The sequence below is a fragment of the Zootoca vivipara genome, chromosome 9 (assembly GCF_963506605.1).
Source record: "Zootoca vivipara chromosome 9, rZooViv1.1, whole genome shotgun sequence".
Classification (NCBI taxonomy): Eukaryota; Metazoa; Chordata; class Lepidosauria; order Squamata; family Lacertidae; genus Zootoca; species Zootoca vivipara.
Window position 1 is genome coordinate 39,861,085 of NC_083284.1, and position 26,135 is coordinate 39,887,219.

A 26,135-nucleotide genomic window follows, 5' to 3' on the forward strand; every position below is an offset into this window, starting at 1 on the left:
TCCTACACTCACTCAGCCATTGTTTCCACTATTGCCATCAATGTAACTTTACTCCCGAAAAAGGAGTACAGCACATTATTCCACTTCCTCTCACATCAATAGAAAGCCCAGGTGACTGTCCCTCCCAACCTATTCCAGCCACAATATAGACTTTGATTCCAACTCACATTCTTCACTGAACTCTATTTCGCCATGATATTCTCCATGCAATCAACAGCATATGAAGAAAGAGCAGAGCCATGTGTGCTAGCCCTGTCATTGCAGCATGTGTGCCAGGCTTGCCCCCATGCTGTCTATGAATTAGGTGCATATCTCCTAAGCGGAGACCACTGAATAGAACTAGTGTATGCAACCTTACTTTTTCTCCACATGCTGTTAATTACATGCAGCCCTGGCACACTAGCTGTGGACCTCACTGCAGCTCAACTCAGCTATGCCATCACTCACTGTCCTCAGTGTTACCCCCCTCTCCTCTGGTGGTGTCTTAGCAGCGGGAGGCACTGCTGCTTTTTATTGGGAGCCGTGGTTAGGTCCCATCTATGGTGGCTGCCCACCATCTTAATTTACCTAGAACACAATGATCTATGCAATCCAAAGATGGTGGCCACCACAGATGGCAATCAAGGTCAGTCCTATTCTAAAGTGGCATCACTGCCCTTCCAAAGGTTAGACGCCACATTGGCAGCCCAGCAGGGAAGGTGGGTTGGGCTGTTGATTCCATGGTGGTGGCAGGAGGGGGGGGGGGAATGCAGCTACATTAAGGGTGGTGTGTGTGTTTGTTATCAGGTGCGGTGGAGGCCCATGGCAGCACCTAAAGTCTTGTGTACAGTGGAACCTTGGGTTACGTACTGTCCTCCTTACGAACGCTTCGGGTAACAAGCTCCACTAACCCGGAAGTAGGTGTTCCTGGTAGCATACTTTGCCCTGGGATGCAAGCAGAAGTCGCGCAGCAGCAGCGTGGCGGCAGCGGGAGGCCCCATTAGCGAAAGCGCACCTCAGGTTAAAAACTGTTTCGGGTTAAGAACGGACCTCCGGAATGAATTAAGTTTGTAAACGGAGGTACCACTGTATTTCTGTCTGTCAATTAGAACAATCCCACCTCTCCTAGGAATCATAGAGCTGTAGAGTTGGGAGAGAACCTGAGAGTCATCAATCCCCTGCAATGCAGGAATCTCAACTAAAGCATCCATGACAGACAGCCCCCAACCTCTGCTTAAAAACCTCCAAGGAAGGCCCACCACCTTCCAAAGGAGCCTTTTCCACTGTCAAACAGCTCTTGCCATCAGAAAGGTCTTCCTGATGTTTAGTTGGAATCTCAGCATCTAAAGACAACCCTTTTTAGGGAAGTTCCCGGGTGAAACAAGGCTCTTCCTTGTTTTTGCCGCAGGCAACTGAATCCACCGAAGTCCTCTGGGAGGGCGGGAAAGGAAAAACCACACACAGCACAGCCTTCGCTTTCCGTTCCCACTGGCAAGCCGCAATTCGAAGTGGAGCAGCCTTAAAGGGCACGGCACGCTATTCTACTTCTGCGCATTGGTTGCCCTACACAACCGGAGAAGCTCCCCCTTTTTTCCACTAGGTCTGCAGCCGCGGCCCGCTTGTCGCAGGCGAGAAGCGGGAGGGGGGGGGGGCGGCGGGGGAAGACCGGCCGAGAAACTCGACGACAGGCCCGGATGCTGTTGCCATGGTGACAGCAACGTGGAAGCCTAGAGCGGCCGCTTTGAAGGTTACAGAGCGGCAAGCGGACGCTCTACTTCCGGCCAGGCAGTTCCGGTTGGTGCAGCCGTTCAGGGAGGGAAGGAGGGCGGGGAGGGGGGTGAGGGAGAGAGAGCGAGAGGCTGCAGTAACCGGCGCCCGTTTTCTCGCGAGCCCTTTCCGTTTAAGCTGCTCGGCCGTGTTTCCGTGGCTTTTGCGGGGGGAGCAGCTGGAAGCAGCCGAGCTTGAAGGCAAGTGAGGGAGGGAGGAGGAGAAGAAGAAGGGTGTGGTGGGTGGTTACTGTGGGCAGAGGGTGGCGAAGAAATTAGCGCCGTGGCCCCCTCTCCCCAAAAAACCTCCCCTCAGACAGGACCGACGCGGAGCCCTCAGCGTCTCCCTCGCCGAAGCCCTTCTCGTTCCGCAGCCGCCTCTCCCGTTACTCCGCTCCTTCCTCCTCGCCCGCGGCGCCAGGCCGGTGTTCTTGGCCTGCCTCCTGCGGCGGCCCCGGAGCTTCAGCCGGGGCCTAGGCCACGTATAAGGGAAGGGCGTATTTCCCACCACCACCATTTCGCTCTTTCCCGGAAGAGACCGTTTCCTATCCGCTGCAGCTTGCCCGACAGGCAGTGGCTCAACAGGTGTTGCTTTATTTTTATTTATTTTTAAAATGTCACGGCACGGAGGTGTAGGATGATGCAGGAAGATTAGTTTCGCCTCGCAAACCTTCGCCTGTTAGGTAACAAATCCGCTTGGGAGGCCTGTCGGGAAGGGGATCCTGGTGCGCGCTCAAGGTTCCTGGTCTTTATCTCTTCTTGGGGGGTGGGGCAAATGGCAGGTGTAAAGCTGATGTGTTTGTGCCCAGGAGGAAGTACTTGTGCTTAGCGGAGAAATACAAACCTGCTCATGGAAAAACGCCTTTTTGGTTTTCTTCTCTTCCTCACTTTATTTAGACTTTTAAAAACACAAAATCTTTAGGTTCCTTGGTGCTCACACCCTTGACTTCCAAAAGTGAAGTTGCTGCTGCTTTGTTTTTGCTCAGGGGTTGTATTCTGGCCATGCACTCTTCTTTCTGCCCTGCTTCCCCAGAATCCATGACTCCCAGCCGTTTGGATGAGTTACTGTATGGATGAAAGGTTTGGGGCTGTGTTCACGCAAAGGTAGTTTTCTTCGTTGTGAAATGGAACTTGTAGTTCAGTACTGTCTGGGATTTAAAACTTGAATAGTTATGTCGTCTTATGAAGGAATTTAATACTGGAGCAGTTCTTAAAGATTGTTAGGATGGAAGTGACTTTTCTAAAGTCAGTAGGTGAAGCTGATGGTCAAGCTAGGAAATAGTCATCCATAGGAAACAGACATGGAATGGTTTCTGCAGGTACATTCAAAATACAGTGAGATGCACAGATGTGATTGCTGCTTAGTTGAATAATATACTCAGGTCTCTTCTTGCACTTTTTATACCACAGCATTCATCTTGCAGAGTATACTACTCTCTGTGTGTATTATACCAACTCTTTCTGGAAATGTGGTTTTTTCTGGTTTTATAGATGACTAGAATAAATAAAAACTAGGCAGCTAGTGTAAAAAGGAAGTAATGGCATATATATAGTCTGCCTTCTGCCATTAAGATACTGTTTTATTGAAGGAGATTGTTGGGGGTTTTATAGCATGCATATATTATGGGATCATAATGATTCATAATATGATATAGTTCTGAGATTACTGGTAAAAGAACAGGAATATTTTTAGTTTGCTCAATTGTGATTCCAGGTCCACAAATTGTGATTTGGCTTGGTAGCTAGTGAGACTTTATTTCTTTCTACGCCAAGAGGTGCTCTCCTTTTACACCCACTGACAAGGAAGGGGAGTTTCACAGAGAAGTGATGGGAAGAGGTACCGTGTTTCTCCGAAAATAAGACACCGTCTTATATTTATTTTTCCTCAAAAAAAGCACACTATGGCTTATTTTCAGGGGATGTCTTATATTTTTCCTCCTCCTCCTCCCGTGGCCGGCATTGCTGCTGCGCCTATCACTATGTCTTATTTTCGGGGTATGGCTTATATTCCTTGAATGCTTAAAAATCCTGCTATGGCTTATTTTATGACTGTGTCTTAAAATAGGAGAAACAGGGTATATACCAAATCCTCATCCAACCCATGATAAGATACTCAGGTGCTTCTTTAAGACAATGAACAGATGAGACTTGACTACTACATTAAGAGTTTCAGCATAACCTAAATGAAAACTTGGATGTGGCAGGCTGCATGAACTGTTTGATGGGTGGTACAACATGGTCAAGTTCATGTGTGCTCGCCCGCAAAATCCTGTTTCTGTCTACCTACTCATATTACATCCCACAAGTGGCAGACCTCGGGTGCCCTGTGCAACGCCAAAATTCAGCACATCCTTGCCTCTCGCCTTCCATTCTAAGTCATTGTTGTGGTTTCCCCTGTGGCACCCTCTCGGCTTGGCGCCCAGCACAGGTGAACCAATCACATTCTCTTCAATCCGCCTCTGACCACACCAGTTAGATGCAGGCTGGTGCTAACTGTGAAAGAAATGTTTCTATAAAATTTTACTTGCATAGTCAAACTTACTGGAAGTCTTCCCTGCACGTTTAATTTTCTGTTTACCACTAGTGTATTTGTGGGTTCTTGGCAGGTTAGAAAGGCATCATGTAAAACCACACTGTTAAACATGCTAATTTGCAGTGAACTTTGCTTAACTTCCTGAGTCCTAGGAAGCACAGCAATTAATGGTAACTACTTCCGCTTGTTTGAAAATGCTCTCCATTTTCTCTATTGTGATTGACACAATGTCTTTCATTATGAAGTGAAAGAGTTTGTTTAATATTAGTGTTAATTCAAGTTGATAACGTCCCCTTTACACATAAAGTAAAGGTCTTCAACCAAGACCTGATTTTTATTGTGTGTGTGTTTTTTTAGTTCAGTGTATAGTTTCTGAATTGACAGAAAAAGAGTGAGAAAGGGGCAGTGGGTTTAAAGAGGCCTAAAATGGTAAGGCCATATGGTCAGAGTCTTCAACAGCAACAGCAAAGAGTAAGAGCTGAATATGGGGTGAAACAGTGTGGGCTTCCCCACAGCCTGCATATCTGAAAAGAAAGGGGACTAGTGTTGTTCCTTGAGACTCAAATAATATTCAACAGTTATATAGTTTTTTCAAGTTTCTGAAGTGCTTCAAGTGCATAGTGCAATATCTGCTAATTATATTGTGCCAATATTAACTTTTTTGCAGGTGAGTTTATATACTTAAAATGGCGTTTTAAAGTTGTTAAAGGTTTGAAAAGTTTTAAGTGCTGTCTTTTTGCTATGTTAATGTAGCAAGATGTACATCAGTGTAATGTAATCCATGTGATTCAGTTTCACTATCTTACGTTCAGCGTGTTCTTGTGTGAGCTAGGTAATGTGGCCATGTGATGGAAATACTCTTAATTAGATACAGTATAAATAAAACATTCTAAATTGGTTTTGGGGGACGCAGGTGGCACTGTGGGTTAAACCACAGAGCCTAGAGCTTGCCAATCAGAAGGTTGGCGGTTCGAATCCCTGTGATGGGGTGAGCTCCTGTTGCTCGGTCCCAGCTCCTGCCAACCTAGCAGTTCGAAAGCACGTCAAAGTGCAAGTAGATAAATAGGTACCGCTACAGTGGGAAGGTAAACAGCATTTTCGTGTGCTGCTCTGGTTCGCCAGGAGCGGCTTTGTCATGCTGACCACATGACCTGGAAGCTGTACGCCGGCTCCCTCGGCCAATAATGCGAGATGAGCACCGCAACCCCAGAGTCGGTCACGACTGGACCTAATGGTCAGGGGTCCCTTTACCTTGACCTTAAATTGGTTTTAGTATTGAAATGATTCCTGTAGTGGACAGGTCCATTGCTTTTAGTGGGTCTACTCTTGAGTATAGCTAAGGGTTGGAATCCTAACCTCACATGTCTGAATGTAAGCCCCATTGAATTCAGTGAATTCATAACTTACTTCAAAAAAGACATGGCTAGGATTGTAGCCTTAGTTGGATAGTGCCTTTAGTATTTAGACCTAGAGATGCTCTAGGTCTCTAGAGTTTAGTTGTAAGTAGGCACTGAAGGCATCAGCAGTCAGTCTTCCTGTTCCCCTCTATAACTTTCCTACAGAGTTACTGTTTGTTCAGCATTCAGTTTTGGCAGGGAAATAGGAAAACTTTGGTTTAGGGGAGGTTTTTTAATCAGGAAAAGTGGGAGCATGCAAATATTAAACAAGAAAGTATAGTACGCAGCATAGTCTTCTGCAACTCCCAAAATATTATTCTTGTTTAGGGATCTAATCGTTCTGGAACAGGAGCCTTAATAGCACTAGTCAGGGCTTGATTGATGAGGATTGTAAATTGTGGCATAAAGGAATACTTCTTTCTTTCTTTTCCACCTTCCTATAACATTTTCCTGTTGTGCTGTGTAATGCTAAAAGATTTGAGTGGACTATCATCAACAAACATGATCAATTTGCTGTGTATCAGAGTGGTAGAGATGAAGACTCTGCATTTTTAAAGGAGATGACCTAATTCATATCTCCCAGGCTTAAACATGAATTGGAACATAATTTTGCAGTACAGTTTCTGGTTCATAATGTCCCAGCATGTGTTTAAAAATGCATTTTAGGATAGAAAGTTTAGGAATATGTACATTGAGATAAAATTCATACTTAAATATCAATATTTGTATGGACTTCTTTTTTAAATCAGATTAATGTGGAGATAGGACTGACCATACTTAAGAGTAAATGAATGTAAAATTGACCCAGGTCACATGGACTGATCTATCCATCGCTAAAAAGCAGAGGGGGAGGTTTCTGGAGAGGGAAAGAAAAAGAGTAGTAGTTCTGCTCTTCCTCCACCTGAAGCCTCCCTGTATAGTTTGGAGAAGAGCTTTATTTTAACCTCATGACAATCTTCTCTTTGACTTTAATCCTCCTAATTAATCCCAATTATAGAACGTTGAGAACTGTTACAAGATCACCCAGAACCATTTCCCTTTTTTTTCTAATAACACTGAACATTCTGTATCTCAACTGCCTTCAGTATTCTATAGGTCCTGGAGATTAAGGATTAGGTTCCTCTGGGGGCTTCCTCCCTTACAACTAAATGCATTTCTGCAAACCTAAACAATCCCTTGCTATGAAGAAAGTACTGTCCATTTTTTAGATTTCCCCATTTCAGTTCCAAACAGATACTGTAGTCATGAAGCTATGCAGGTTTGATTGTCGTGTGACCGCTGATGTGTATGCAGGTTTTGGCACCGGAAAGGGAGCAGGGGCAGGGTTAGGGTTAAATGTGCATAAATTGTAAATTACCTGTATCTAAAATATTGTGGTGGTTATCTAATACTGAAAAAGGTTATCAGGTGCTGGTATACAGCATTTTGACCTTGAGTTTCTTGTGTTAGTCTCAGCATTTTGATCTGTAGGTAGAACTAATAGTAATTTGTTTTTAGATTGCTTGGGAACATTTGTATTTTTTAGTTAGTACGGTAGTTCTAGTTTAGCTGAGGGAGCCCTTAACTATTCTCTTGTTGTTCTGTCCCTTGTGTTATGAAAAAGAGTAGAAGTAATTTACATTTCATGATATTTGCTAGTTAACGAAAAGTCTACTGAATTTGGATACATATAGTTGGAAAGGTTTGTAAATATCTTGAAGGAACTTCCTTAAAGCACATAATTACTTAGTTAGTTAGAAGAACTCAATGCATGCTCAACTTATTTCACTTTCAGGTATGTCAGAAAACAGCAAGAATCCAGAAACTGTTGATGAACTTCACCAGGCTCCAGAAGAACTCCAGTCTGACTCTGAGGTGATTGGGTGATACAAGTGGTTTAGCTATTTAAAATCAACCAATCCAGTAACAGGCTCAGACTGGGGGGGAAATTGAACCAATCTCTGTTTTAATTGTTCTTGATTATAACAGAATATTATTTGTCAAATTCAGAATATGATTAACTGAAAACAAATTAATGTTTACATTTGATTTTGTATTGCCCCATTAAACAGCAAAGTATTCTGTCAGAATGAGGATTTTTATAGATAACCTTGCAAGTGTTTTTGTTGTCCCTCAGCCTCATTTTTGTCCCCACAGGTTTTTTGGTAGTTGGGGCCACCTGGTGCTTTTTCAGGAAAGACACACATGACAGACCTCTGTGAACATATTGATCCAGATTCTTGTGTGTTTATAGATAAATAATAATAAGATAGAATCACAGATGCTAGATGGTTTGATAAGTCTTTCATCACTATACCCTGGTACATCAGATCTCATAATAATCCCCCTCCCCCCTATGCCCACTGCTGTTCTTTGGCAAAATCTCGCTGAAAAGCATGCACTTGGCCAGGTAGAAAACAGGAGAGATAACATACCAATCTTGGATGTTTGCATCCTCCTAATATGGATCTTTGGCTACCAGTTATTTTGAGATTGAAAACGTTTCCTAGTCTCATCCCGAATTTGAGAGACTGTTAGTTTCAGCTTTTGTTGTAAGGGCACAGCTTCCCCTTTTCGGGTAAGTAACTTATTTGGTGCTTGAGTAACTTCTTGCAAAGTGTCCTATTAAGATGTGGAAAACAAGAAAATGGCCAAATCCTGCTCTTAAGTCTGTCCTTGAACAGCTACAACTGGTACAGAATGCTCCAGGCCACTTTCAGGTGATTATTATATCCAGTTGTTGCTGCATCAGTTGTGCTGGTTGTATCCTAGGATAAGGGCAGAGCCTTATTGGTTGTGTACTATGGCAAGCTCTCCATAGTGCAGTCCACCAGAGCTTACACCTGCATCTTTTAGAACAGTTGTGGGAAGTTCTGTTTTTCTGTAAGGGGCCATACTCCCACTTGGTGCTGATCTCTTGGCAGCTGCATGTCAGTAGTGGGCAGGGACATTTTCTTTCTGGAATGACTCAATCAAGAGAAACACAAACATCAGGGGAAGGTGGTTGCAACTACCAGAGTCTCTAATGAATTGCTTTTTAACTTGTAAACTGCTTCACATGATGGTTGACTGGGAACATTGGAGGAAGAGTCTATACCAGGCATCCCCAAACTTCAGCCCTCCAGATGTTTTGGACTACAATTTCCATCTTCCCCGACCACTGGTCCTGTTAGCTAGGGATCATGGGAGTTGTAGGCCAAAACATCTGGAGGGCCGCAGTTTGGGGATGCCTGGTCTATACATTGTAAAGAACCCTGTGAGTAGTGGCCACTCGGTGTTGGGAGTACAGGCTTGGCTTTGTTTTATCTCAAAATGCAGCTTGTCCCCATAGGAAGGAAGTGTAGCCATTCATTTAGGTGGGAAAAATGGACACCACTAGGTCAGCGGCAAAGCATGTCTCTGGTGAGTGCCCAAGGTGAGAAGGGAGAGAAGTCGGCCTGGCTGAATGTGGAGCACAAAAATATTCCATGCTGCTTTCAGTCTAGCAGGGGTTCGGTCCATCAAAGTACGACATTATGCATGGTCAGCCAGTGAACTTCATGACTGAGTGGGGATTGGAATCCTGGTCTCCTTGGTCCTAAAGCGACTTGCTAACCACTACACTACATAAGTGTGTTTGGGATTGAAGCCAGTTCCATTGGACTCAGTGGGGCTTACTTCTGAATAGACATGTGCTGGCTGCAAATGAAAGATGATGATGATGATGATAAAGATAGATATAATAAAGTTGTATACTGCTCTATACCTGCATGTCTCAGGGCAGTTCACAGGATAAAATTACAATATAAAAACACAACAAAACCCCCTTTCCAGCCAGTAGAGAAACAAAGTGAGATCTGATAGGAAGGGTAGGAAACTCATTCCTTCTTTCAGAAGTTCACTCAGCTTTCATGCTCACTGCCGAGGAAGATAAACCCCTTCCTCTGCAGCCATCTCAGAAACTACCAAAGGAGGGGCAGAGCAATTTGTCTTCCTTAAGCTCACCTGGCATCCCTCACAGCACATGTGTTGCAGACCAGATTAAAAGTATGTGGAGGGGGATGAAGAGACTGCAGGCTACATAGGAATGTGCCATCGGTAAGTTTTTATATTGAGTCAGACTTCAGTACAATTTGGTGGTGTCTCCCTTTGGCTTTGAGAAATCAGGGAACACAACCCTATATAAGAAAGACTTGTGATATAAAAGTATTTAAAATAATCATAGCTGGTTAAATTTTGACCTGACATGTGATTTCGGGCATTTTGTGTTTAGGCTTCTTAAATTTTAGAACATGGTGCTATTGTGCTGAATTGTATAGCTGTAGGCTCAAAGACTACTTGTAACTCCAGAGTCGTATAATACATTGTAGATTTTATAGCGTGTACTAAAGTTTTATGAAGTGTCTTTTAATTTGTATTGAGAAACTTTTTATTGATTTTTTTTTTGCATAGAGCAATGCTTTTGATTACATCATGGGAAAAGTGTTACACCTACGGATAGTGATGCAATAATACTTTATTCCCTAGCATGAACATAGGATTGCATGTTGTTGGCAGGTGCTGTCTGTTTTATCCTTACAACAATCCTGTGAATTAGATTAGGCTGAGAGACTATGACTGGCCCAAGGTCATGTAGAGAGCTTCAAAGCCAACTGGGGATTTGAAACCAACTGCAGTGGGTAAGGATTTTGTTAGCATATACTGTACAATGGTACCTCGGGTTACGTACCTGATTCGTTCCGGGGTCTAGTACGTAACCCGAAAAATACGTAACCCAAACAACTGCAAAAGCGCACGTCTGCACATGCGCGCACAGTGAACCCGAAAGTAAACGCTTCCGGGTCCACCGAGTATGTAACTCGGAAAGTACGCAACCCGAAAAGTATGTAACCCGAGGTACGACTGTACTATGAAATCATGGTTCAGCATCAAGTAAACAGACTAGTAGAGGCAACAGAGGGGAGTGCCTTGGGAACTATTAAGTAGCATACATCAAACCATAGTTTGGTTAAAACTATGGTTTAATGTGATGCGCAAACCATGCCATTGCTTTAAGAACTGAATGCTACATTTAATTGATGCGACCTGATCTGTGGCAAGGCGGGTCTGCTTGGATGACTATTGCAATATGTCATAAATTGTAATTTACAGTTTACCCTTACCAGGCTTAACTAATCCAGCTAGTGTCTTAGCACTTTCAGCACTGGTCACTCTGCATCGTGTACACTGTGGTGACTTGATTGGTTCAGGCTTTTGCCACATAGTCATGTGGACTCTTCGTTGGGTCTTTCCACAATCTAATACAGGCATCCCCAAACTTCGGCCCTCCAGATGTTTTGGACTACAGTTCCCATCTTCCTCGACCACTGGTCCTGTTAGCTAGGGATCGTGGGAGTTGTAGGCCAAAACATCTGGAGGGCCGCAGTTTGGGGATGCCTGATCTAATAAAACCCAGAAGATGCAGAAAGATACACTAGCCATGGGGCATATGCCATTTTGCAAAGATGAGCTAAAGTTATAGATAATAGCTATGTAGTGTTTTCATATTACCTTACACGTGTGCATTAGCCTTTTGATCTGCGTTCAATACCTTATAAAAACAGATGCCATAGTTACATGAGTTTTGACTAATAAATTTGCAGGTGTTGTGTGAAAGAGGAAACAATTTGCCTGTAAACTATTCAGCTGTTTACAGTATCAAAATTGTACATCTGCTCAGATTAAATATATAACCTATTATAATACTCCAGAGTTCATGTGGGAACACCATGGGAGGTATGTGAACAGCCCTTGGTTGGTCTTAGTCTTATGTACACTTCTATAGAGAAACTGGGCAAACTAGAATTTTACCTGGCACTGTGACAATCAGGTGCTTGATCAGATGCACTCACCAGCCTTACAGGCATTAATATTTGAGGCTGCACAACAAAAGGTAGATGACTCATAGGCGGTGCAGTTCTCTTAAGTCCTTCTGTGAGCATCTTTTGATAACTGAAAAGGGTTGCCATGTACCAAAGTAAATATAAATATTATGCTGTTTGGTAATGTTAAGCGTCAAGAATATTTAATGTACTGTGACTTGGAGGCAGAAATTACTGTGTGGGCCATCAATTGTTTTTATGTGTGTCTAGCACTGGGGTGGGAGCAGACTGACCTGAACAAAGGGTACTTGATCTACTACTTGCTTTTTGTTTAGGAGACTGAATAATTTAATAAGCTATGTTTCATGGGATCAGTGTGTTAGGATCTGCAAATATCCTCTTTGTGGTTCAGTGAAATGTGGTAGTTTAGTGAAATAGCTAAACATTTAATATTAATATCATTTTTATAACACTCAACATATAACACTCAACATATTTCTCTTCAAACTATAGGATTGTTCAATGGCTGAAGAATCTCCAAAAAATTCAGCAGCAGAGATTTCTGTGACAAGTAATGGAGAACTTGAAGATACACATGAGCACAACTATAACAGGGTATGATGCATAACTAAGCAGTTTAACAATATGTATAATAGCAATGGTTTTTAGTGTTTGAGTTTAATATATTTTCTCACCTAGTGGCTCAATAATTTTCTTGGGGAATGTTACTTTTTGAATGATGAATTCGCACATATTTAGATCAGTTCAGAGTGGGGTTTTGCTATTGCTGTTAGTGTTTTTTTAAAAACTATTTTTGCTTTAAAAATGATTTTTGCTTAAAAAAATAGAATTTGTGGTACTGTAAGTTGCCTAATGGCATTTTGCATTGGGCAACACATGTATTAATATTAATTAATGATAATCAATAATGATATAAGTATAGTGTAAATTAAATCCCTGAGCATTTCACCAATAATCAAATTATTGGTAAAATCAAATGCCTGGAGCAAGCAAATTATAGGAGGAAAGTATTGCCTAGATTAGTCTAATGTTCTCCTGCTTGGAGAAGGCTTGCCAGCCTTTTGTCTAGAGATGACTACTGTATAGGTTTTATACTTTCAAATCACAAGATATGTTGCAAATAACTCCATAAAAGTAATAAAACATAGAAGAGTAAGATGCTGTAATGGTTTGATTTCTTGCAGTTAAAGTTATTTGTAGATTTCATTTAATATTTTCTAGAGTATAATTTGTCCTGATTGTTGGGAATAAGGAAAGTCCAATATGCAGGTGAATAAATCAGATAATCTGAGAACGTATTAGACTGCTAGACTATTCAAGTCTTACTCCAACTTTAGTTGTATTTTGAAACATTAGCTTTCTGGGACTTAAAAAATACTTCATTTCTTCTATCAAGTTGTGGTGACTAGGAATTTTGCTTAGGTAAGTAGGGCTTGTTAATACAGGCAGGATGAGAATATGTGCCTGCAAGTACATGAGGCACAAGGCTTCCCAACCTCAAGCCACAAAGGGATGGGGAGGAGAGCAAGAGCTACATGCCTCAGCCACCACCCAACCATAAACATCTCCCTTCCAGCACCAGACTCACGGGACCAGCATGTTTTGCAAGCAAAGTAGGAATGTGCTGCCACCTCCCTCCAGCAGCCCGTTGGTTATGATTGCTATTTGAAATAGCATTCCATTGATACTAACTGATGGGATCATGATGTTGTGTCAGTTTGAACTTGAGGATTCTGTCTTAACTGCTTTGTGAATCAGACAATTAATGTAGCTGCAGTGATTTGAGAGAACAGGAGGAAGAAGAATTCTAAGTATTGCTTTCTTTGCTGAGAGTGATAGGGGAGGTGTGGGAGCAAGTGGTGGTGGGATAACTGTAAATGGCAGGATAGCAGAGTGTAGTGGCAGTCCTAGATGTTTGCTCAGATGTAAGCCCCCATTGACTTCAGTGTAACTCCCATGTAAGTGAGTATGGAGTTGCAGCCTGAATTCTGAAGGTTTGTTATTGATGCGAAGGATGCAAAAAGGTTTGTCTAGGTGGCCATGGAGAGGCTGATCAAAGTAATAAGTGATGAAAATCAGTGCTGAGGGTGTATAAATCTTTTGCATATGTGTCCTTGTTTTGCATGCTTTCTTTGGAGTTAATTATTTTTAACTTTCTTAGAATGTTTTCTGTGTTACTCCTTTTTGCAAAGAGCACCTTTTTCTGGCTGCAGGAGACCTACAAATATGGTGTGTGTTGGTTATTAGGGATTATCTTCTGGACATGTAAAACTATCATGCTCCCGTTAAAATTATCCATAAGCAGGCTTTGTTGGCATCCATTGTTGGCTTATTTACAAGGCTGACATTGTTAAGTGAAATATTCTTGCCAGCTGAAATGCCCCTATTCTTTGAGTGTTTTTAAATACGGATTACTATTGTAAAATAAACACTGCATGAATAAAATGAAATTGTAACATACTTTTGTGTCCACTAGGGGCTGCTCTGGTATAGGCTGTGTGGTTTGAGGGATAACCTCTTTCAGACTTGAAAAAAATCATATATTTTATACCTGGCTGGTTGGCTGTGCCCACAAAATGTTTGTAGAATCATCTGCTGCCTCTGTAAAAGTAGGAGAGCATTTTCAACAACTATTGAGGGAGATCAGATCTATTAATTTTCAGAGGGGAAGGAATGTACCAATATGAGAGGATGTGGCAGAGCGTTTACCAGTTTATTTAAATATTTTAAAAAGCTTTGCTACCACTTCATGTCAGTGGAGCTGCAATTTGCAGCCTAGCAGAGTTGCAATATGCTGCTACAGAATGGATCTATGGAAATAATGGGGGCAGCCCTTCCCATTGTGTCATTCTGTGTAGGACAGGGGTCAGCAAACTTTTTCAGCAGGGGGCCAGTCCACTGTCCCTCAGACCTTGTGGGGGGCTGGACTATATTTTGGAAAAGGAAAAAAAGAAAAAGAAAAGAATGAATTCCTATGCCCCACAAATAACCCAGAGATGCATTTTAAATAAAAGCACACATTCTACTCATGTAAAAACATGCTGATTCCCGGACCATCTGCAGGCCGGATTGAGAAGGCAATTGGGCCAGATCCGGCCCCTGGGCCTTAGGTTGCCTACCCATTGTGTAGGATGTTACAATGCTGCTGCTGCTGCTGCTGCTGCTACTACCACCACCACCACTACTACTACTACTACTAAAAACGGCACCAAGGCTTTTGATTAAAGGAAATCATTATTGCCTGTCTGTCAGAAGGATTTCCTAAACACAACTCCATGTTGCTCCTAAGTCCCTTGCATAGCTAAAGTAATAGAAATTAATTGCTGCAAACTTGTATTAAAAGATCAGCTGTGTTCAGAGCTGATGAGATTAAGGTATTTAATTATTTAGACAGTGCATTGGAAAACAATAGCTCTTACCATCAGAAAGTTTTTTCTGATGTTTTAGTCGGAATCCTCTTATCACTTTGTTAAACTGGAAGCTATAAAAGGCTTTCAGAATCTGTTCTTGAGTAATGCTGAATAGACGGCATTATCACATTAATTGCTGGAGTTCAAATGGAAGAAAGTATATGCACCCTTGAGTTCATTACTGGTAGCCCATTAAATGGAGTGGCTGGCTGGCAGGTCCCTCTTAACTACTCTTTAGGACAGGAAACCCAGCAGACTAAATTATTCTGCAGGACACACAGTAAAGTTACTGCCTTATGCTGTATAAATAGTGTCAGGAAATTATCTTTGTCATTTCAATGCTTGCATCACTCATCTTTGCTCATTTGGGAGCACTTGACATATTAGCACTTCTAGGTGTGCCCCACAGAGGAGGAGAAATATTGCAGGGGTGGTGGTGGAAGGGGGTTTCATATGCCTGGTGTGTAGGGCACACTTTCCAATAACTAATTCTGCACTGTGATTGGGTTTTGCCCCCTTTTCAAAATTGGTTTTGGTCTAGGTTACTCGTTTAGTAACTCAAAGCTTCACAGCTGCCAAAAATGCAAGTTCCTGCAGATTTTCTGACATGAGACTTTAGCTCCTAAACTCATTTTCTAAAGTTGTCAGAGCTGTAGGGCAGCACACTTCAGCCTCTGACATTGGCATGGGGTCCAAGGACCCCCTGGGAAACTCCTTGCCTCCGCAGAAGTCAACTTGGATCCATCAGCCCCCAAAGGAGCAGCTACATGAATCTTGCTCCCCCTTCATCAGCCCCAGCCCCAGTTCTTCCCTCCCTATTTGTAAAAGCATTGTTTAGAGTATAGGATGTTAATTTCCCTTCTTTTTTGTTCTATGAGTTTAAGGAGTTTTTTTGCTCCTGTTTGTAGTGTGATGAGAGGGTCGTAATTTTTGTTCTAATTTACCAATTTTGGAGGAGGCTTGTTTTTTTAAGTGATGCTCTCTCCTTTATGCAGGCTCCTCTGGTGACCACTTTCATTGTGTCCCAGAGGAGGGGGTTATTATGTCGCCCACATCATTGTCCTTAAAGTAGCTTTGGAGAGTTTTCAAGAGACTCTCTCTAGCTAGTTGGTTTGTGATTAGGATGGGGCTGAAGGACCATGATAGGGTTGTTTGTGTTTCCTCTCCTATTTTGAGAGTAACTTCTACTGGGGTGTGGTCTGTGATTTTAATGTTACCAATGTTTGTTGTTTCTACCACGGGGATCAGGCCTTGTGTGAGCTGAATGCTGTCCAGTCTGGACATTGTGCCATGGCGTTCAAACTGGAATGTGTGACTGGTGTCTCCTAGGTTCTTTTCTCCCTGGATGTCATAAAGGCCTCTGTTTCTTTGAATTTTCAGTAGTTTGTACGAGTCTCTAATTGTTTGGGGTTGTAGGATGGATGTCTTTTAGGGAGGTGCCTCTCATATTTAGGTTGAGGTCATCTCCTAGGATTGCTTCCCCTTTGGAGAAGGAGAGGAATTTGCTTAGTGTCTTTTGGATGAACTCCAGTTGTTTTGTGTTTGGGGCATTTATGGATCCATTTGTCAGTTTAGTTTTCCCATCTAGTACCCCTTTAGCAAAAATAAATCTGCCTTTTACGTAGCACTGTTGTGGCTTTAAAATTTAGGTCTCTACTGAGTAGTATGAGTACCCCACGGACCTTACCTGAGCCAGGGGCGACTCATTGTTGATTGAAGCAGGGTTCGCTCAGGAGTTTGCTTCCTTTGAGTGAGTTGTGTATTTCCTGTAGGAAGGCAATGTGTGGTTTCATTGTGCTTACATACGGGGTGATGTGTTTTCTTTTGATAGGGTTTCCCAGTCCCCTCAAGTTTAGTACAATTGGTTTAAGCTAGCCATTTTGCATGTCTATTATATGTGAGGTCTTCCTGCCAACCCGTCTGGGTTGTCCTGTGTGTATCTCCCCTTACATTGTCTATCAAACCTAGAGTGTTGAGCTGACATATAGTGTGGGAGAAGGGGAGTTAGAGTTAGAAATGGGCTGAATGGGGGGAATAGATTATAGAGCAGGGGTCAGCAACCTTTTTCAGCCGTGGGCCAGTCCACTGTCCCTCAGACCATGTATGTGGTGGGCCGGACTATATTTTGAAAAAATAATAATGAAGGCATTCCTATGCCACACAAATAACCCAGAGATGCATTTTAAATAATAGTACACATTCTGCTCATGTAAAAACACCAGGCAGGCCCCACAAATAACCCAGAGATGGATTTTAAATAAAAGGACACATTCTACTCATGTAAAAACATGCTGATTCCTGGACCGTCCGTGGGCCGGATTGAGAAGGTGATTGGGCCGCGACCCGCCCATGGGCCTTAGGTTGCCTACCTCTGTTATAGAGGGTAGCCTGTATGTAGTTATATAGGTGTTTGTTTGGAGTAGCTTGGACCATTTGGCTTCCAGCCTCTTGTTCCGGTCACCCATATTAACAACAGTTAAAGCTACAGACAGCTGGGGATAGGCATCATTCAGTTTTATGTTTCTTTTTGGATTTTGGTCATTGTCAACTCTGCATTTCAAAGAGTTGCCAGTGAATTACATTAAAGTGGCAAAACGTTGGTGAGAGAGCTGTCTATAGAGCAGGTTCCCTATTCCAACCAGGCCTTGAAAAAGTTACAGAGACTACATGTTTTTTAAATCCTTTTAAAGCATCAGGCTCTAAATCGAGATATGGGTAGGCTTTTGGCATGGTTTTTTGTGCCTATTATGGTCATTAACATTGTGGTTTTGAAACTAATGCTGACAACCTTTCTCAATAAAGGCTGAATCTCTTGATTAGAGATTAAAGCCTTAATCCCTGGTGTTTGTTCATTGCTATAAGACTTTGGCACTTAGTTGAAAACAAGAAAATGTTTCAGAACTGCCAGAAGTTGGGTGTGGTAAGGGGATGAGAGTGAATCTAGGGAGGAATATTGTACAGAGGTCCCACAGAGAGGCATACTTCTATAGAGCATTAGCAGAATGGGCAAGTAACAGAATGATTCAGGAAACAGAGATTTGTACCTGGGAATAAAGTTGAGAAAGCCACTGAAAAGCAAATCTGGGTCATATCTTTGTCAAATCTTGTTGAGGATACCGGTATCTAAGGGGATTTACCAGGGCTGAGGGGAACACCATAAGTCAGCTCTCTCCCTCTCCCTCTTTTTTAAAAAAACATAACAAACCCCAAACCACACATAGTTTTCTTGTAGAAATAAGCATCTATACCAGAGGAAATCAGTGCCTATCCCGCCAGTCAGGGCAGTGATTGCTAGTCAACTGAAATGTAAATTGTATTGCTGGCAAAAAAAGGGAGGGATACAAAAATCCTACTTAGTTGATCAGCATATGCAATGCTGGGAAATGTAGCAGGGTGTTACTGCTTCTGTTAACTCTGCCATACTGCTGGGAGGCAGAATGCTGCCTTTGCAACTTTCCTTATTCTGTAAGTTAGCATGTAAGTTTCTGACTTTTAATATGAAAGCAGAATACATTGCAGTGTCTTAACACATTTATTTAGAATGCAGTTGCATTGAACTTGATGGAACTCGTCTCATTCTTAAGCCTTCCAAATGGCAGAGGGATACTTGAAGTCAAAGCAAAATCCCTTAGGAAAGAAATTGGATATAAGTACTGTATTGACCCAACCGAGGTGCATTCTAGACCACGTTATATTGCCCTCCCCATCTTCTTAGTGGAAACCATTTGTCCTTGTAAACAATTGGTACCGTGTTTCTCCGAAAATAAGACACCATCTTATATTTATTTTTCCTCAAAAACAACAACACTATGGCTTATTTTCAGGGGATATCTTATTTTTTCCCTCTTTCTGCCGCGGCCGGCATTGCTGCTGCGCCTATCCCTATGTCTTTTTTGGGGGGTATGGCTTATATTCCTTGAATGCTTAAAAATCCTGCTATGGCTTATTTTATGACTACATCTTAAAATAGGGGAAACAGGGTATATAGCAGGCACGTCCAACTCCCAAAAGACTGCAATCTACTCCCAGTAGAGACAAAGTTGTTGACCTCTTGGGGGGGGGTGAAGCCAAAGTTGTTGAGCTTCTTTTAGTGAGGAATAGCAAAGCATGTTTAGCTTTATTTGTGGGGGGGGGCATCACTCACCTATAATGACAACGCAGCGGTAACAACTGCTTTTGTTTTCTAACTCGTTGGCTGGCAAAATACGCATTTGACACAACAAAGGAAAAGAGCAGTGGGGGGGGGACTTTCACTCCGTAGCTTATCACTGCCACCGATCTATAGGGATCCCGTGGTCCACCAAGATCTGCCATGATCATCCGGATTGATCTAGCGGATGGACATCCCTGGTATATAGCACCTGGTTCACAAATTTAAGTGAAATGTATGATGCAAACTGCAAAGCTGTACTGTGTTAAGTCATCATAATACAATCTCATGACACCATAAACTGGATTCTAGGCTGTCAAATGCCTTGTTATAGAGGAGCTTGATAGGTTGTTATAATGCCTACAAGTTCCTTTATCTGGGATTTTTACATGGATTTCCCTTTTTATACAAACATTTCTAAGGACTTGAAGCACTCAATACCAGCTGGACTTGGTCTGTCTGAAACCCAAATTACATCGCATGGCTTCGACAGTACCAAAGAGGGAATCATTGAAGCTGGACCATTTCAAGGTAAGTTATTACTGATGAACTAAGAATATTTACTACAAATATATTAATAACAGGAAAGGGATTCTATGTAGTATTCATTGTTACTCATTTGTATGTAAAAAAAAAGCACTTCAGCCAAAGAATATGTCTATTCGCAATTCATTCAGTGAATTTGTACATGAAAAAATTCTGAGTTCTAAAAGCTAGTTCATGGTGGTGGTGGTGGTGGTGAGATAAATAAATGGTCAGTATACACAAAAGGGCTTGCCCTGTGGAGCAGCCCCCATAATGGAGCTGCCTCTGTTTCAAAGCAGCCCTAACCTGAAATGTTGATGTACAAATTTCAATCTAGTTTCTCTATTTTTGTGTGTACATGTAATGTGTTGATCCAATAAGGATGGATTTTCATGGTGTATGTCCCGTTTCCAGGTCCCTCATCATTACCCATGTCACCTGTTGTATCTCCTAGCAGTGCAGCTGCTAGCAGACTGGCTGAACAAGGGAGTGATTTAATTATGCCCAAAGGTATTCAGAGGTTTAAGCAGATAACACTCTTGCTGATACAATACTAACTCCCAAGTTAACAGATAATTCGTTATGATTACTTGCTATTGCTAAGCATAACAGCTGCTTTTTCATGGTTCTGTCACTTGGCAAAGTAACCATTGCATTTTTCTTTCTGCATACTATCTTTCTTTACTATTAAACATGATCAAACAAATTTTATCATCAGGCAAATGATTTGAGGAATGACCTTGCTACTGCAATTTTCTCTTGTAGTGGTAGTAGTGTTCCATTAGTTCTCCATTATAACAGGAATATATAATTTCCAAGGCTATACCATGGACTGCTTGGCTTTGATCAAGTTAGTCTAGTGTTGGTAGAGTGAAAGGGTAGAGTATTTCCCAGGCCTATTGTATAAGGTAGCCTCCCCCATCCAGGTGCCATCCAGATGTTTTAGACAACTCTCATCATTCCTAGACATTGGCCATGCTAGCTGGGGCTGATGGCAGTTTAGCCCCAAACCCATTTAGGACATCAGCTTGGGGGAGCCTTTGGTGTGTAGGGTATTATGCAGACATTATTTTAGGTATGATGAAGTTCAGAGTATGTGCCAGTGATCAGCACTGAAATCTCTAAATGTACCTAAGGCATTCATATGTTTTAGCCTTTTAAAAACTAGATTCATGTATGGTTGGTATTGTGAACATATCTTAAAGGTTATAGAAAGCACTTGCTATCAAGTAATTGTATGAACCACTTAGAATGAATTGATAATACTTTGGTTTATAGCAATTTAAAATCTTGCTTATGGCTCTGCTGGATCATTTGTAGAAATCAAATGAATCAATACTTTCCTAAAGTTGCTATTGGTTGTTGATGTTTAGGTCATAGCCCAAACATGTTCCTACTGGATTGTTAGCTTTCACATAGCAAACATCTCAGGTTGCAGCTTTTAGAATTGCAGGAGCTGGTGTGCTTCTTCTCAACATGCTCTATCCTGTATGCTAAAATAACATCATCTGTGGGAGTCAACACCATCCTGACAGTTCATCTTTGTACTAGCAAGCTGCAATGCCACACATATATTTTTTTGTAGTTAGCTATGAGTATTGCTGCGAAGGAACATATCATAGAAGTGGTATAGGTGAGGCATATGTTGCAATTTGGAATGTTTTCCAACAATTCTGTGCTTGCTTTTGTTGGGTGTTTGTAAAAAGAGCAGGCTTTATGCACTCCCTATCTGCAGTTCAATACCACTAAATGTAGAATGCTGATGGTAACATTTTAAAATTCACAGCCTTGCTTGTGATTCTTTTACTAGCTTCTACTTATGGCTGGGTTCCACTGCTCTCTTGATTTTGAAGGTCATGGTGAAAAATAATTTCAAAATGTTTGAGATGCCTAACTGAATCATTGCATGAATTTGGGATAATGATTCTGATGTGGAATATGGTGCACTGAAAAAGCTCTCTGGTTGACGAAACTGTAATGTGGCTGCTTTCTCTCCTCTACCTTGCAGTGTATTTGTAGTCATCACTAGAGTCACTTTAGAAGCACTGTGTGATTCTTCACACATGTCTTCTGAGCATCAAAACACCTGAAGGGGGTGGTGTATCACATGCAAACGCATGGTAGGCACATCCTAGGTTCACCGCAGCTCACATGGTGGACATACTGGAAAGACATCTGCTTTAAAAAATTTGAAGCCTCCTTGAGTAATGGGGTGCTATAGAAGTAAGATGGGGTTGGAAGGAAGAATGCCTCTTCCCTTGACAACAGTGAGCAACACTCAAGTATGCTGTACAGGCATTTAGCTGTCAGAGCTATTTATTTATTTATTTATTTATTTATCTGAATATTAGTTATAGGGAAGTTAATTCTGTTTTTAAAAGTGAGATGGCATAGGTAGTTGCTATGTCATGTAGATGTCCTCTTGTGACTTGATCTTGTTCCTCTCAACTCTGAAAAAAAATGCCCATAGAGCTCAGCAAGACTGGCTTCCAGTTAAATGTGTGTAGGCTTGTAACCATAACTGCTATGCAGATATTTAAAAGAACCAGTCTTCATAAGCTTTACTGCAGCATATGCATTTAGTGAAAATGCAAGATACTGCATATTTTCCACATGCTGGGAGAATTATTAATTCATCAGTGTACTTGGACCAGTATCCCAATTTCACACTGTGAACACTGCAACCGCTGGCAAATGCAGTAATTAATTGAGTCTGCTTTGTAGCATTTTCTAATATCCTGTTTGTATTAGATAATTTGTCAAAGTATTTTAAAGCTTCTTAATTAAGAACTCAAAATTACTGACTATTGTAACTTAAATCCAAATATCCAAGCAATCTTATTCTTTAATATTCACCATAATATTAACACAGAGATTAGTGTGCTACTCACTTCAGAATGAAGTGGGAAATTCTTTACTTTGTAGCCTTCTGTTTAAGTAGCACACTTCAGCATGCCTATTTACACCTGGTTTCTAAACAGGCAATCTAAGAATGCAGCAGAAAAGTGGACCAGTGGTGCTAGCAGAAGAGGCGAAGAACCCAGCCATGGAAAAGCTGGAGCTTGTAAGAAGATGGAGCCTAAACACTTACAAGGTTTGTATTTCATTGTTGCTGTTTAGATCCCACAGATGCAAGCTAAGCATTCTCTCTTGGCCTGTTGGCTAAGAGGAAGCACTGTTTCTAGTACCGCACATGTAAAAGGATTTGGCGTTTTACCAGAATTAGAAGTCTTAAGAGACTGACGTGCATTTTGAAAATTTAATCTCCTTCTGCTACAGTGACCCCTTGGTATGAAGAGAGGCTTTTGGAACAGTGACATGTAATAAGGAACCTAATTTGTTTTTCTAAAATTTATTACTTCAAGATTATTTTGAGTACTGTGTGAACTTCTTAATAAAGTGGGCTATTAAATAATTGCTTTGGAGTTATTTGAATTGGTCATCTCCTAATAGAACTGCTGAAATTGGCAAGAAATGCAACACTTGTGTGTAAGATTTACAAACAAGAAGATCTCTAATTTCATTGTTATGGCTGCTCCTCATTTTATAGTCAGATTTTAGTTTGCAAAAGAAGGGGCAGTGTATGTTTTAATGGTGCTGTTTTGTGCTTAGGACTGGGTGTATAATTTATTATGTCATTTTGCAGCAGGTTCCCAGTGAAATTAATATTCACACCTTTAATCTGGAATATGCACTTGTTTACCAGGACAAGACTCTGCCCCACCTATGAAGACTGCTTATACTGCCACAACTATATATGTACTTAAAATAGAAAACAAACTATATTTTTTGCTTCTGAGTTATTTTTTTACTAGCATAATTATACTGAAGACAGTGGGAAGTATTCTTCCAAACCTGGGAAGGATATTTTATTTATTTACACCATTTGTATACCACTCAATATACAAAAATATATCTTATTTTATTTTTCGTCCAAACCTGGGAAGGATATTTTATTTATTTACACCATTTGTATACCACTTAATATACAAAAATATATCTTAGCAGTGTACAGTAAACTAAAACAGCAGCAACAAATGTTACAAAAATACCAGGGAAACCATTCATATAGCTTACTAATAAATAAAGACTGCTATAAATTCCTTCTTCTGACACATTTCTTCCCTGAGCACCTCTCAGTTGCCTGGCTCTCACCCATGGCCCAAACAAACTCACTGATTACTCAAAAAATCTCACATCAAAGAAGGTCCGTAGAACCTGGCGACATCACCGTAGTTTCTGACTTTAGGCACCAAGGATACGCTAGGAAGCCAAACTTTTTCAGCTTAGGAAAATGTAGTATAAGTAACCATTAATGAATTTCTTACTCAAACAGCTAGTTCACAGACACATTACATCTTTCCCGTATGTATGTGCTCCTCACATGGAGAAACTTAATGTGCCTGTTTATAGCTATTCATAGATGAGCTCATTTATAAATGAGTGACAAAATGTGTCCAGGGGCTGACTGTGATTACCTTGCCCTCAGCTTTGTGCACCTCACTTCTGCATGTTGACATAGCATGTTAAGGCTGATCTGCATGCAATATTTCAACAAAGTTCAGGCTCACATGCTTAGATTCCCTCCCTCATTTTCTGATTCACAGCAGTTACAGTATATAAATGCCACTCAACATGGGAGTGGCTAACTGGCTATATCTGTGATCCATGACTTCCACATTGTTTTTTCCATGTACATGTATACCTGTTGAAAGTTAGAATTTCTTTCAATGCAGAATCAGGAAATGGTATTGTTGTGTGAACTGGTCCATATGGAACTTGGTAATTTTAAGCAGGGTAGTGAATTGGCTCCCTGCTCCCAGAGTCTGTTATGTGCACCCCAAACCATTCTGTGCTTTCATGTTTGATCATTTTTGTTGATGGAAAATTTTAAGAATTATGATTGTTTCAAAACTTGCTGCTGCATTTGCTCTTGATCATGCTTTCTGTTTATCTGTTCACCGTTTGGCTGCCTCATCAGTTGCTGAGGACAGTATTCCTGATTAACGTTGCTGCAACTTTTTAAAAATGCAGTGGTTTTCCCACACACACACACACATTTCATTGTGGCCCTGTGCTTGGTTTACTATTCAGAATATTGGTCAGTTTCTTTGTGTGTTACAGCATTCTTACTTAAGCCCACACAGAAGATTGACTAATACTAAAATCTGCTCTCTATTTTTCAGGATGAATTGAAATCTTTTTAATGAGCTTTTTCAGTCTCAAATGGCTACATAGCAGCAGTAACCCAAAATGACACTTTTACCCTTTAATCAGAAAAATACACTTGTTCTTTTTTTTCTTTTCTTTTTTGCGTACAGAACCAGTATGAATTATACTAGCTTGCTCTAATTGGCTTTTCGCAGAGTTCAGTGAGTGGAATACATACTACAGGGATCACAGATTCAATTATTTAGAGTTCTAGATCAACATTTGAATCACTAGTGTGGTGCACTCAGTATTTTAATAATAATTTTTGGAGTCCTAAACAGGCTACGAAATGTGAAAAAAGCTTCTTAGGTGTATTTTTTTATTTATTTAGCAAAATATTTATACTGCCTGATTGTAAGAAAATTGTAATTTTATACTTTGTTTTACAAACTTTGCAGTGTACTCGCCAGATTATCTCTGAGAAACTGGGTCGAGGCTCACGAACAGTAGATCTGGAATTGGAAGCTCAAATAGAAATACTGAGGGATAACAAAAAGAAGTACGAGAATGTCCTGAAGTTGGCACAAACATTGTCCACACAACTTTTCCAGATGGTGAATACCCAAAAACAGCTGGGAGATACATTTGCAGACCTGAGTTTGAAATCATTAGAACTCCATGTAAGCATTTAATTGCAATAGAAAAATAGTAAAGTTACAGGAAAGTTGGAAATGCCTCCATTTGCTTAATCTAATTTTGCCTGATAACAGATAGCATAATTTTAAAAAAGAGAACAGCATGAATTGTTGCCTTGCATGTTAATCACTAGCTTTCTAGCTCAGTGGGGCGGGGGAGCCTTTTTGACTTATCAGGATTGGCTTCATGTGCCCTGCCCACCTGTCAGATTACCTGATGTTACAACTATTTCAGTGGAAACCATCTCCCTGCCTAGAGAAAAGAATGGGGATGGACAACTGAAATTGCAGCTAAAGTGGAGCAAAAGTAACCCTGACCAGGATGGGAGTTCGCATTGAAATCCCCAGCAGGGTTCAGCTCCTCATGCATCCTGATTTCTGCAGGGTTCAAATATGCAAGCTAATTCCTGGGGTGGGGGGTGGGGACCTAGCTAATGCACTTGAGCCCCACAGGATTGACTTGCCAGATGAGCAGATGTGCAGATATTTTGGACCTGCGTTCCCTAGGGGTTGGCTGATCCAACCATGTCTCCACCTGCCCCACACCTAACATCACATGTCATCAGTTTTGAGGCATGTGGGCATGGTTTTGGGAAATGGCTTCACAAGCCAAGTGGAGAGGCCTGGCAGACCAAATCTGGCACATAGGCCGGAGGTTCCCCATGCCTACTCTAGCTAATCTCTGCACA

The 26,135-nt window shown here is 41.4% G+C and overlaps 1 protein-coding gene across 9 annotated transcripts in view; it reads left to right on the top strand.

The window, feature by feature from the left end:
* The first annotated feature begins 1,792 nt into the window (after positions 1-1,792).
* The window catches only part of ARFIP1 (ADP ribosylation factor interacting protein 1), a 35,602-nt gene continuing 11,259 nt past the window's right edge, over positions 1,793-26,135 (top strand). Inside the window, exons 1-7 of one of the 9 annotated variants that reach the window (XM_035112049.2) lie at positions 1,793-1,946; positions 7,450-7,529; positions 12,008-12,109; positions 19,498-19,606; positions 20,015-20,110; positions 22,582-22,694; positions 25,210-25,431. In XM_035112049.2, the coding sequence (XP_034967940.1) occupies positions 7,452-7,529; positions 12,008-12,109; positions 19,498-19,606; positions 20,015-20,110; positions 22,582-22,694; positions 25,210-25,431 (720 nt within the window). In that variant the 5' untranslated portion in view covers positions 1,793-1,946; positions 7,450-7,451. The other 8 variants (XM_035112050.2, XM_035112053.2, XM_060278660.1 and 5 more) reach the window with 8 other exon arrangements.